The 14,503-nt window shown below is 43.8% G+C and overlaps 1 protein-coding gene across 1 annotated transcript in view; it reads left to right on the forward strand.

The window, feature by feature from the left end:
- The window catches only part of LOC115076121 (ectonucleotide pyrophosphatase/phosphodiesterase family member 7-like), an 82,632-nt gene that overhangs the window by 38,703 nt on the left and 29,426 nt on the right, over nt 1-14,503 (forward strand). Inside the window, exon 5 of the mRNA XM_029577244.1 lies at nt 5,536-5,681. Within this exon, the coding sequence (XP_029433104.1) occupies nt 5,536-5,681 (146 nt within the window). The remainder of the gene's footprint in view (nt 1-5,535; nt 5,682-14,503) is intronic.

A 14,503-nucleotide genomic window follows, 5' to 3' on the forward strand; every position in this document is an offset into this window, starting at 1 on the left:
TGAGGAAGGGAACTGGTTCTAAGAGGGGCGCCGATATTTATCAATTTGCGTTAGGACGTAATGCGCGTGATAATGCTCTAATGCAACGAGAAAGAGATATAGAGAGTCTCTCTCTCTCTCAATGTACCACTGTAGAGGGGCACTTTGAATCAGGGTGGGTTTTGGAAGGTAGGGAGGGGGTTAAGATGGTTTTGCTCCCCTTCAAACATTGGTTGAGGATTTCAAGATTGTTCCATCATCCTGGACATAATACTTGCAACTGTGTCAGGCTTGGTCAGGTTGCTTTGATCTGGATTAGCCATTACGGCATTTGGATGGCATTGAGGCTTTTCTGGGCTATGCAGGTGTGCGACATAAGCATATAGCTATTCTATATCATGGCCTTCTGGAGGATAAGTATGGCAAGGAGACTCCTTCAGCCCTCATCAAGGCTTGGAATGGGCATCTTAACCTTACTTTAAGGAGTGGAGACTGGAAAAATATTTGGATATCTGCACCTCATGTTTCTCTGTGTGCGTGGAGAGTTGCCCCGATGGTAAGATTACTCCATAGAACTTATCAAACTCTGCTCTTTTACTCAAACATTTTCCTGGGTCAAGCAGTGCTTGCTGGAGAGGTGGCAGGGAAACTGGCAGTAGCATTGTCAAAGCGTTACGTACTTATGATCCTGGCTTACTCAGGAGGTGGCTGATGTCCTGGGGTTTGCGGTCTTTATTGGACCTAGTCTGGGACTTCTGGGTAAATGGGTCCATTCCTCCATCCCAGATAAATATAGACCGCTGGTTGGGTGCCTGCTGCCGGCGGCCCGCTTCGTGATTGCTACGTCCAGTCCTTCCCTGACTTACTGGCGTGCCCAGGTGCGAGACACTGCCAATGCTGAGCACCTGCACTATGATTTGAAAAACAAGCACTCTAAATTTGATCGAGTCTGGGGTCCTTCTGTGGAATATACCAAGATCTAATTGCTTGTGTTATTTATTTTCTGCACAGATGTGACCCAATTGAGAGCTGTTTAACTGTCTATGCTACACTGTTTGTGTTATTTCTTTCTCATTTTGTACCCTCCTGCAATTAGTATGCTTGACAAATCTTGTTAAATAAAAAGTGTTTAAAAAAAAAAAAAAAAAAAAAGATATCCAGTTACAATTTTAAGAGAAAAAAATAAGATGAAGTGCAGGCCTGCGGCCTGATTCCCCTCTCCCCCATAAATTTCACAAAAGGCCTTGCCTGCTGTCCCCTACCCCCACTCCCAAGTCCCTCCTAAATATATAACAAAAAAATGTTGCGGGGTCCGTAGGTTGGGCCCCTTCCACCCCTTTCCCTGGTCCTTTTAAATTTTTAAGCTCCCTACTGCGCGCACACAGGGGGTCATTTTCAAAGGAGTTACGCATGTAAATGTGACATACTATCGTAGCAATTTTCAAAAGCTATTTACTCGAGTAAAGTGCACTTACTTGAGTAAATCCTATGGACAATTCAATGGCATATATTGTAGCAATTTTGAAAAGCCCACTTACTTGAGTAAAGTGTATTTACTCGAGCAAAATCCAGTTTTGCTCGAGTAAATGCTTTTTAAAATCTACCCCTTAATCTTCTACCTCTTAGCCACCCTCCTGCTGCCCCCTAGATCTCCCCCACCCCCTGGATAATGAAAACTTCCAGCCAGGAGCAAGGGATCCTCTTACCTGGCCCCAGCACGTCCAGCTTTTCTCTGACATCAATAACGCTGGAAGCATGAGCTAACGGCATGATTGCCGGTAGCTTGTGTGTCCGACATTACTGTTCTCAGAGCAATGTTGGAAATGCCAGGAGCAAGGAAGAAGTTATCTCACTTCCGGCCAGGACCGAATTTATGATTACGGTGCCCACAGGCAGAGAACCAAGGGCGGAAGATTTCATCCTGAGAAGGTGGACAGCAGCTTTTGGGTGCCCGTGTTGCCTCTTCCTAAATCCAGCCCTGCTCCCAGCTTGGGTTTTTTTGTTATCCGGGCAGTAGGATGTTCCAGGTGGGCAACAGGAGGATGGCTAAGAAGTGGAGAGTGGGGGTGCACAGGAAGGAGCCACTTAAATTTAAAAGAACTGGGGGAGAGAGGGAGAAGATGCCCAACCTGCGGATTGTGCAACATTTAGGAGAGGTTTGGAGGTGAGAGGTATTGCATAGCCCGGCTGGGTCTTTTGTGAAATTTGAGGGGGAGAGAGGAATAGGGGGCACAGGCATGCACTACGTCTTTTTTTTTTTCTCTAAATAGTGCTATTGAACCAGATGTCTTTTCAAGATATCCGGTTAAGCAGCAAGTTATCTGGCCACGTAAGGCAGATAACCAAAGCAGGTTTATAATTATCTGGCTAGCTTAGTCAACAAAAGTGAAAATCGGCTGTTACCCAGATAACTTAGGCTTGCCCTGGTACGCCTTTTTTTATCCAGCTAGATTATAACTTTTCCAGCTAAAATCTATTCTGATAAGTAGCTCACTATTCAAAAACTTGCCATTTAGCTAGATAACTTGTTAGTTAACCAGCTAAAAGTTTTTGAATATTGACTTCTACATTGCTACTCAGTTATTCCAGGGCAGTTACACTTTACTTGACTAGCTATAGAGGGCTCACAGTCATGTATACTATAAATACCAAATTTTGATCTAAAAGTTAAACATTGGCAAATTCATAAAAGCTCTACACACAGCACAGACAAAAATCTATTTCAATTTGAAATACTCATTTATTTAAAATATTTATATCCCGCACTATTTACCACGCTTGGTGGTAACTTATTAATACAAATACTCAAACTTGCATTTGTGCTGTTAATGCAAGGCATTCTGGAGGTACTAAAGCAAATTATAATGAGTTTCATTAAACAAAAGTATCTTCTGCCATTAATATAGTCAACTTAATTAAACAAATAGAAGTAAATAACATTTCAGTGACATTTAGCTTGGTTTATCTTGTCATTAACTGAAAAATGTTTTTCCCTCTTTAATTTTGCAAAAAGAAATGTAATTTGATTTTAGGTGTGTGGCTGATAGTACAAACCATATATCAAAGTCAATCCTGTCACCATTAGAGTTATCTCCTTCAAAACAAGCTTGTCTCACATTTATTGACAAGAAAAAAAACTCTCCCCCAAGAATACATAAAATACTCTGGTCTGAGACATTTAGGCCTTCCACCAAAATAGTAGGATGCTCATATTATCCCATATCAAAAAGGACCACCTGCTCATCAGCTGCTTATTCTGAACTTTTTTTCTCTTGTGACTTTGACCATTAAACGCTTTCTCCTGTCAGTCAACCAGTTTGCAATCCATGCTAGTACCTTGGCACCCACTCCCAAGCTTCTCATTTTGTTCACGAGTCTCCTATGTGGGATCATATCAAAAGCTTTACTAAAATCCAAGAAAATCACACCCAGCATTCTTCCCTGATCCAATTCTCTAGTCATCCAATCAAAAAAATCATATTTGTCCGATAGGACCTTCCCCTGGTGAATCCATGCTGCCTCGGGTTGAGCAACCCACTGGATTGTGAATAGTTCACTATCTTTTCCTTCAGCAGTCTCTCCATTAATTTTCCCTAACACCAAGGTGAAGTTAACCAGCCTTTAGTTTCCAGCCTCCTCTCTGCTCCCACTCTTGTGAAGTGGGACCACCACCGTTCTTCTCCAATCTTGCAGCACCACTCCTGTTATCAGGGATCTATTGAACAGGTCCTTCAGCGGACCCACCAGCACCAGCACATCTCAGTATCCTGGGTTGGATCTCATCTGGCCCCATGACCTTGTCCACTTACAATTTTCTTAGCTCTTCCCATGCATTCTCTTCTGAAAATGGAGTATCATCTACTCCATCCCCATCCACAGTCTTGTCAACTAGTGACAGTCCTTCTCCAGAGTCTTCTTTAGTGAACACCGAACTGAATTATTTGTTTAATATTTTGGCCATTTCTTCATCTCTCTCCAAATATTGATCTTTGTCACATCTCAGTTTCATTCTGCTGCAATGTCGAGGATCTCAGTTGATCTCTGCCTATCCCTTCATTTCTCAACTAGGAATCCTCTATGCTTATCCCAGGCTTTCTTGAATTCCTTTATTCTTTTTGTCGCTATCATATCCATTGGAAGGTAATTCCATGCATCTACCACTCTTTCTATGAAGAAATATTTTCAAATGTTGCTATTCAGTCTGTTCCAAGGGAGCCTAATGTTTATGTTTGAAATTATGCTTGAAATTTCCATGTTTGGAAGATTTTAAAATTTTAAAATAATAAAAAAGGACAGGTTTAGCTAGCCCTGGTTTAACTCCCATTGCATCTTTGGACACAAAGGGGTACATTTTCAAAAAAACACTGTCTGTCTGACTTTGCCAGCTATGTTTGAGGCTGATTTGCAACCAGATTTAGCCAGCTAGATTTTCAGCTAAGTGCAAGGGGAGATCCTACTCCTCAATAGCTTTTCTCCTATGATATCGGTCCTGTAATATTCTTTACAGCTTGGATGCTTGTAAGTTAGAATACTGACAGAGTGTGCCCCTATCACTCTTTGCCTTTGTTTTTTTACTTCAGATTTTGTTTTTTATTTTTATTTTCTGGTTTGGTGCATTGGCTTGCCCCCAATATACTGTTTTGCAAAACTGATGAGAATATTGAGTATATCAACTCTTTATTGCTGTTTTCCATGCAAGATTTATTCTTATTTTTGTAAAATTAAAATGTAATAAATACAAATTTAAAACAAAGAAAAACATAGCCAATAGATATAGAGGACTCAGGCTTGTGGCTGTCTAACCTAGCCAGCAAATTCTGAAAATTAGTGCAGGTGGGCTAACTTATTTTCCCTGTACTGCCCAAAATTTGAGTGGCCAAATTTATTTAGAGGGGGGCCAAATTTCAACAGCTCAGCAGGGGAAAATGGTCAAAGTCTCTGATGTAGCTGGCAAAGTCCTTGCATAGCCAGCTAGATCCCTTCAAAAACTAATTTGACTGTAACTAAAACCAGGACCAGCTATGTCCATTCCTTTTGATGTGATGTTACATGGTTACTATACCAACCAGCAAAATCTGAAGATGCCTCTGGAGCCACTGCCTCTATAGTCCACTGGAACTATATGCCATTTTATATGTGACTGGGTGGCTATCTATGTCAATTTGTTATTTTTTTTTTTAATTATTACAATAGCCCTTGCTGTACATTCTTAGATCAGCACCTACTATGCCTTTAGAATTGGTTCATTTTTTTCCACAAGGTTCCTTATAACCCAAATAATATTGATTATCACATCATGAAAAAGTAAACAGAAATGAGAACTAGCCATGTTTTTTTTATGAAATGCCTACAGGTACACAACCCCTGATGATTTCTTGAAGGGATTCCAACTGTTTCACCCATGTAGGAGCTAATAGTTATTGGTATGTTTAGTTTGTTCAGGAACCAGCAGCAACTGCAGAACATCTGTTTCTTTATTACCACTCTTGCACTGTGAAGGCATCCTGCCTACTAACATATGTTTCCTTTACTTTCTGTCTTTCTTATGCTGTCTAGGTCGTTGGGTGGAGGAGCATGGAGTTATTCACAACATGATGTTTAACACTACAACGCTGAAGAAGTTTTCTTTTAAAGAAACACAAAACAAGACAGAATGGTGGGACAATGGGGTGCTGCCCCTATGGATCACAGCTCAGAATCAGGTATCACATCAAAAAATGAACTACATATTTTCCTGTCCATCAGGGGCAGTGGAATTTTTTTTTTTTTTTTTGTTGGGGGTGCCAAACAAACCAACTTCTGCTCCTGTCATCTCAAGCTCCTTATTTGCTGATGCCACGTGGGTCAAAATGTTTGTCGGGCCCATTGCCCCGATGGCTGACCCCATTGCGTTGCCTACAAACAGCATAGTTATAAATATGAAAATGTTACTCAGAGAACATCAAATTTCCAGACTGGCGGCTGCAGTGGTGTTCACGCCTTGGGAAAGGTCCCTTGTTTTAGTTTGTCTAAGATTTTCTTTTGCATTGCTCAAAGGAAGGGGATTACTCGGTATACAAATGTAAAAATGGGTTAAAGAATTGGAATCCTACAACTGTGGGGCAACCTACCCAGATATCAGGGGTGGGTATTGGAAACACTTTCATTTTTTGCTTTGCTTTCTTTCTGTGTTTAGCACATGCTAAAATGATTTTGAGGTCAATATTCAAAAATTGATACAATGGGTACTTATTCAGCAAAAGTTATATAGAAACATAGAAATGATGGCAGAAGAAGACCAAACGGTCCATCCAGTCTGCCCAGCAAGTTTCACACTTTTTTTTTTCCCCTCATACTTAATTGTTTCTCTTGGCTCTTAGTAACCTTTTGGTTCTATTTCCCTTCCACCCCCACCATTAATGTAGATAGCAGTGTTGGAATTGCATCTAAGTGAATTATCTAGCTGAATTAGTTAGGGGTAGTAACAGCCACAATAAGCAAGCTACACCCATGCTTAGCCAGATAAGTTATCATGGATATACAGTGAGATAAAAAGCCTATTGAATCTCCTCAAATAAAGTTATTCGGATAACTTTGAAACCTAACTGGCTATGTTTGAATATCACCAGTTAGATTTGAAAGCTTATCCATCTATATTCAAAGAATATAACCGGTAATCTGCCATGCAGAAAAACAAAAAAATCAACCAAGCGGGCTTGGCAACCTGTTCTCCTACCCCCACCCAAGTGAACCAAATGTTGGGCCTGGGAGCCTGATCCCCCTTACTCCCCAAGGCCCTCCAAAGATTTAGTACATGCACAATCAGGCCAATGCAATAGCGTGTAAAAAACGTGCATCCAAACTGAGCGCACGTGTTTTGAATGCATCCACATCCACCTGTCCTGGGCACTCGATGCAATCGGCAAATGAGCTGCTGTGTTAAAAACGATGCACAATGGATAACTTGTATATCCCTAGCGCTCTGCACTGGGCACCCAGGAGAAGTGTCTGTGCATCTAGAACAGCCTGGCCAGAGCTCCCTCCCCATCACTGGCAGTGAAAGGACCAAGCCACCTTCAGAACAGCCTTCTGAAAGGGGATTGGTCCTTTTACTGACATGTGACAGTGAAATGACTATTTGGCGGGAAGTGAAGGAGTGAATAAATTAATATCAAGTGCCCGACACTTAATATTAACGTATTCACTCCTTCACTCACTGCTGGCAGGGGTTCTGATAGGGTCAGACCTTGGGGGATGCTGCTTTCTATGAGGAACCACAGAAAACAGGATTCTTTTTTTGTTAAGTACTTGAACGGGAAATAGTTCTGCTTTCTGAATGTGGCAAATCACCACTCCTCCCCCTCCTGGTTTAGTGAAAAACCTTTGAACCACTCCTCTTCTCCCTCACGTCCCAACTCTAACCCTCCTTGCCCCACCTGGCACCCTCCAAAATCCTCTGTGGTGCCAGGATCATGTTACATTCATACCATGATCCTGGCGGCTTCCAGCACATTAAAAACAAAAATCTGTTACTACAGTCATGAAATGTATATCTGAGCCAAGCAAAAGCCTCATTTCTTAAACCCTATGTGTTATAAATCCTGCTAGATGAGAAAATAACCAGACAGAATGGAAAATAATGTTTTGCAGAATGGAATAGTAGCTGAAGTATGAAATGAATATTTCCTCAGTGTGTACACACAAAAAAATAACACTGTCAAGTGAAGACAACTTAAAACCACAGCCTAACCACTGAGGGACTGAGGGTGGGGGGGTCCCTGACATAAAATATCCAGAAATGAACAAACAAAACAAGCTCAAAAGTGCATGCCTCGGGCATTGCCTGGAGTCCTGCTATATCTCACTTACCTCCCGCCCCCCACACCACTGCTGCCACCAGAAGCTCAGAGGCGTCTGCAGCAGCAGTAAAAATTCCTCCTCCAATTCAGCGGAAAGAGCGGCCTCATGTCCTGCTGCTTCTCTCCTCCACCCGCAGCAGCAGCAGCGGGAGCAAAGGCACAGACTCTCACTGCTCCTCCCATTCTGTGGGACTGTGCCACATCCATGGCCCCCTTCAGGAAGGGGGTGAGGCCGCGCCTGCGTATTCCTCACACGAATACGGATGGGCAGACAAATAAAGCTTCCATATTAGGTGCCCTCACTTATTGTGAAATACGCTTACAAAAACAGCAGAGCAACAAATTGTGTTTATCCCTATAGATGAAAACAATACCTTTGATCCATAATGTAGAACTCCCTTCCTTTTGATGCTATAATACAGGGCTTCCCAAACCTGTCCTGGGGAGCCCACAGTCAGTCGGGTTTTCAGGATATCCACAATGAATATGCAGGAGATAAATTTGTATACAATGACCCCAGGACAGGTTTGGGACGAGGCGGGGCAGGCTGAAGATATGAGGCAAGGCTGGACAAACAGCCACACACACTACACTAGGTAGGGGAACCTAATTATTGCTGGGGCAAGGTAGGGATGTCTGCTGGGCTCTTTCGTAGGGCTTGAGGTGATGTCATCCCTGGGCGCTGCGGCTTTCTCCTGCCACAAGCCATTTAAATATTGAAGCATTGGGCACTCGTGAGCCTAGGCAGAGTGCCGGAGGCGGCAGTTCTGGCGGCGCCCTGCCGTGCAAGTGAAAAATAGGTGGTGTCTGCCGTGAAGGAGGGTGCTGGTGGTGTTGGAGTGAGTGCGGCGGCTTGCGGGGGACAACCCGCAAGCTGCCAAATGTAATATAGCCAATGTAAAAAGTTACATCCCCGTCACACTCTAACAAGCTGGCATCGTGTGGTTATGAAATAAGAAGCACAAAAGCAACCCTAAAGGTATGCACAGACACCCATGATGATACAGAAGGAAGCAGAATGGCTTTTGCCATCACAGTCAACAAGTCAAGAGTTCAGTACTTTTAATGCGTCTTCACGACTACTGAAATGTCTGATCGTGGCTACCAACAGTAACTCAATGCCAGTAGTCACCTGGTAGAGATTTTAGCATAGCTGAATAGATATTGTAGAGATCTTTCAAAACATTTAGACACTAACATCTCCTCAGGAATTAAATACAAATTAGAACTGGCAGAATTAAAAAAGGGTATCTTAACAATTGTATTCATTTTAGCTGTCAACTTGACTTTCCTTGTATTTATTGATTTATTTATTTATTTTTGGGCTGTTTTAAGCTTGCAAGAAAGAATGGCTTAAAGAAGAGCATAAATTCCCTGCAGAAAAGTTTGTAAGGAGCTGGCCATCTACTAAACAAAATTAACTGCCCTTGGGGTGCGTTGCCACCGCAGCTTTCATCCCTGGTTTTAACAACTCCCATAAATAAGCTGGTGGCAACTTCAGGCTTTCTTGTGCAAGCTAAAGAACCAAATGTAATGCTCCCCTTTACAGGTCTGCTCATAAAAAGTCTGTAGTCCTCAAAATGGTACTTAGGAACCGAGACATATTTTTATTTTCCCTTGCGCCCTTAGATGGGATCCCCCCCCCAGTATCCATCACCCAGAAACTCACTTTGCTCCTTAGTCCATTATGGCAAGATTTTGTGGAGACTGATGCAAGCTGATGGGTCTTCCTTCACTGAGACAGAAGTGGCTTGATTCCCTCACTAATGTAGGGGTAAATTGCCCTTTGGTAGATGATACTGGAAAGGATGATGGAAGCCATCATATGAGTCTTCGTAAAAATGGGTCCCTTCCATCGCTGCGCACGAGTATGCACCTTACTGCGGGGAATCGCAGGGCACTACACTTCACAAAGAAATCCATTTAGAATCGGAGGGAGCCAGTATTTTCCCTGATTTGATGCTGTCATCCTGTGCTGCAAAAATGCAGTGCAGTAATAAACCAATTCTGAGAAAGAACAGCCAGCAACTATTAAAGCTCCATGGGAGTGGTGGCGGGGGGCAGAGGGAGGGATTGTACGTCTTGACCCACAAGGAGGAAATTGGAACAAAACCCTGGATCAGCACCTTCCAGTTAGAGAAATTCATCCATCCATCCAGGAATGCTATTAACCTCTACAAACTTAGGTTAATTTAAAAATAATGCAGATGTAAAAATAAGATAATGTGCCAATACAACCTTTTTATCTGGGACTTTACTGCAATGACATGACACATTTGTATTTCTCAAATGGAGGGGATTTTTTTGTGCCATCATTGACTGTAATATGATTACAGTATAATTGGATAATGATTGGCCTATACCTATACTAAATATACTGTAGTTACATTGCAAACACACTGCTCGGTATTTAAATGCTTTGCACTATAATTACACTGATTTTACTGCAAACCCCTTGAGTTTATATGCCCTGAACCTGTGGCTAGCACTGCAGTCTCATGGCAGATGTACTGTTCAATGGATAATGAACAGTGGTTACGCTGAAAGCCCTGTTTCCTTCAGCAGCTCAGTGGTTCATTCTGAGGCAAGTGCTTGACATTTGTAAGGAAATTCGGTGGCATATTTGCCTGTTTCCGGTAAGACCGTACATAACTTCGGCCCAGATTCACTAAGCCCCGATATTTTATTGCGGGGGAGGCCTAATATCATGGGGGCGGGGCTAATCTCATGATTTTTTTTTTTGCCCCTCCCCAGGAAACTGTCATGGCTGCATCGTCACCTTCTTTCGTCTCACGGGAGAAATGCTGTGAGGCAAGAGAATGTGGCAGAGGCCTCTGTCAAGGGCAACAGTGGCCTGCAATGCACGGGGCTGACATCATCTTAAAGCGCTCAACAGCTCAACATGGCACCCCCTAGAAATACAGTGATCACCACCGGGGGTCATATTTGCATGTTGCAGGCGCTATTAGTTTCGGGGGGGGTTGGACGCGCGGGGGTGATTAAGGGGTAAAGCTAGCGCGTCGAAAATGTGCATCCAACCCCCCCGAAACTAATAGCACCCGCAACATGCAAATGCATGTTGATGGCCTTATTAGTTATTCCCGCGCGATTCAGTAAGTAAAATGTGCAGCCAAGCCGAACATTTTACTTTCAGAATTTAGCGCCTACCCAAAGGCAGGCGTTAATTTCTGCCGGCACCGGGAAAGCCGACGCTGGCAAAATTGAGCGTCGGCTGTCAAACTCGCTGACAGCCGCCGCTCCTGTCAAAAAAGAGGCACTGGGACGCGCTAGTGTCCCTAGCGCCTCTTTTTACCGCAGGCCCTAATTTGAATTATTTTTTTTTACTGAATCGCGCGCACAGGAGAGCGGGTGCTCGCCCGCTCGCCCGCAATTTTTACTGTATCGGCCTGAGAAAGAGGTAATAAGGATGTGCAGACCCAACATTTTCATTTTGGCTTCGTTTTCATTTCGGGGGGGGGGTATTTTTCCCTAAAATATAGCTAAAATAGGCTCCCACTGCCCTCTCCCAACCCCTCCGGCACCAAAAAAAAAGCAAACTGGTGCCTCCGTAGACTTCTTTGGACCTCCCTCCCACCTGCAAAAGAAGACAAGTGGTCGGTCATACCCAGCTGGGCTTAGTCAAACACCCAGCCATGGGCTCCCTTCCCCCAAGCTCCTTCTACCTGCTGCCCCCCCCCCCCCCCCCCCCCCGGGATCAAATATCAGGGAAAAACCTGACCCCTGCTTACCCCATCATGGGGGTCTCCCAGTTGTGTAAAGAGCAGGAGTGATTCCCTACTTCCTCCTAGCCTGGTTGGTGGTAGCTTTAAAAATGGTACCAGCCATACATCATGATGGGGCACCAGCTGCTTCCGAGGCAGGCACCAACATGATGTCACGTCAGCATCAGCCTCAATGTGGCCGGCACCGTCAGCCAGGGCAGAACTGAATGAGGAGCATTCCTGAACCTCCCTGGTCCAGTATCTGATCCAGGACATGGGCCAGGGGTTGGAGGAGCCCAGGGGTCCCCTGGTTAGGTTTGGCTAAGCCCAGCTGGGTGTGCTTGGGCCCCTCATCATTTTTTGAGGGTGGGAGGAGGGGTTCAGAGAGGGCTGTGGAAGGCCTAGTTGGGTTGTTTTTTTTGAACCATTTCTTCTACTGATTCTCACCCCCATGAGCATGGACTGCTAACCCTCTTCATTTTTTCACCCTTTCTCCTCTCGGTCACTAACCTCCTCTAATCCACCCACTGGGCCACCTCCTCTCTCTTCCCGTCCATCACCACCCCATCTTCTCCCTCCAGATAGCCACTCCCCAACTCTTTAATATATGCCATGGAATAGACAGGAAAAGGTTGGAGAAGGCCATTATTATTATTATTATTTTTTTTTTTTTTTTTAAATAATTATGAAAATACCAAGAATTTTCGGTATTTTCATCAGACGATATTTTTTGTTTGTTGAATTTGAAACAAACTGAAAACAGCCTCATTTGTTTCGTTTTTTGCATTTGTTTTTAATGAATGCATATCCCTAAGAGGTATGCATATGTCTGCCATCCATTAGTTATGAGGCCGATATTCAGAGTTTGTTCAGCTAAATTTTGGACTTAGCTGGACAAACATTGGCATTTGAAATTTTTCCACCAGCTAAATTTTGTCTAGGGTTATGATTGCCCACATAGGGGCGGTAACTTTTAAACATGTGTTTGCCGGCTTGCGCCCAGGGACGCGGCCATTTTATAACAAACACAGGTATATGCGTGCATGTTATAAAATAGGCTGAAATTGCGCACATGTGCACACAGTTTTAAGTGGGTGTATGCCTGTGCGTGCAAATGCTGCTTATACCGCGCAAGTGGGGGGAATTTTAATAGAGATGAACACCAACTGAATTACCAGTTTTCCCAGTTCATTCCCAGTTCATCCAGGCAACGGATAGGACTTTTAGATTCCCCTAGTTTATTAGCCTCCCTTTTCCCCTGTTAGTCCCGACCTTTAACGCCCGGCTGACATGCCTAGATTTTTTTATTATATTACTTACACGCCATTCGTTGCAGAAGTAAATTTATGCAGCAGGGGACCCTGGCATCTGTGCGCATAATATGTACGTGCAAATTAGAAGTTGAAATCCAGGATCGCCCTTGCCCTGTCCAGACCACACCCACCCCCCTTTTTTGGAACTTTCATTTGTGCGTGCAGCGGGAGATAACGCGTGTACTCGGGCGGCTTTTAAAATCCGCTCAGCATGGGCTGGCCCAACATGTTTGCTTATCTCCTGATTTTGGCGCATGTTTGGCTTTTAAAATTCACCTAAAAATGTATCCAGTTAAAAAAAAAAAGCTATGCTGGGAGCATTTCCAGTGCACAATTTCATTTTGTATGGCTAGCGATGATGTTCAGCACAAGCTAGACAAAGTTACTCTTATCAGACAAATAGCTGTCCTAAGGTTACCCCGGGTAAAGCAGATATGAAAAAAAAAAAAAAAAAAGTCATGGGCTAGTGGCATCCACTTTCCGCTTCCTCCCATATGCAAGATAGAAAAACCCCATCCCCCAAGATGTCATTGGCATTCCAGTCTTTCCTCCTTCCCCCATACCCCTACCTATAAAAGTGGTGTGCCAAATTTCCACCCCCACCCTCAAACCCACCCAAAAGTGACCCTGAAGCCCAGTAGCATAAGGAGAAGCTTTTGCCTCCTCCTGCTGGGCTGAATATTAAGTGCCAGCTTAGTTCTGAACAGGGATGGGTCTCTCCACCCCAGAGTGAAACGGGGAGCTGTATTTGTACTTAATATCTAGTTCAGTGACAGGAGGTAAGAGCCTCCTGTTGTCTCCCTTGTGCGCGCCGAGCCGCACAGCCTTCCCCCGTTCCCTCCCAGGCCGCCCCAAAATTGGAGCGGTCTCGGAGGGAACTTCCCTACCCCCCCCCCCCCCACTCCACCTTCCCTTCCCCTACCTCCCCCGCCCTTTCCCCCCTACCTTTTTATTTATTTATTTATTTAAGGTTTTTTTATACCGGCATTCAAGAACTCGTTCTCATCATGTCGGTTTACAGAAAACAGGGGTGCAAAAATATAACCAAAAACATAGATAAACATGGAGAAGAGAAGCAGTTACAATTAACAAGGGTTCATGAACTGGGACTATAAGAAATAAAAGAGATAGATGAGGATAATTATATACAAGTGTACAATGTAAATAAGGAGTCCTCTATAAATACAAGAGAACAAAATAAATATGGAGTCCACTATATACAGCTACTTAGCATAGGAGTCATTGATGGGTCTTGTTAGGTGGAGTTCGGGAAGGCTTGCCTGAAAAGCCATGTCTTCAGTCTTTTCCTAAACGTTAAGAGGCACGGTTCGTTTCTTAGATCTGGTGGGATAGAGTTCCATAGCGGAGGGCCTGCTGTTGAAAGGGCTCGGTCTCTCAAGGTTCTGTGATTAGTAGTTTTTACGGGTGGAACAAGGAGGCATCCTGTGTAGGCTTCCCTAGTCGGTCTTGTTGATTTGTGAACACGGGGAGGAATTTGTAGGTCGATTATGGTGTGTTGGTGAATGATTTTGTATAATAATGTGATGGATTTGTAAATTACTCTGAAGTGGATTGGTAACCAGTGGAGGGCTTGAAGGACTGGAGAGATGTGGTCTCTTTTTCTGGTGTTTGTTAGTAAACGTGCTGCTGC

Source organism: Rhinatrema bivittatum, chromosome 14 (assembly GCF_901001135.1).
Source record: "Rhinatrema bivittatum chromosome 14, aRhiBiv1.1, whole genome shotgun sequence".
NCBI classification, from domain to species: domain Eukaryota; kingdom Metazoa; phylum Chordata; class Amphibia; order Gymnophiona; family Rhinatrematidae; genus Rhinatrema; species Rhinatrema bivittatum.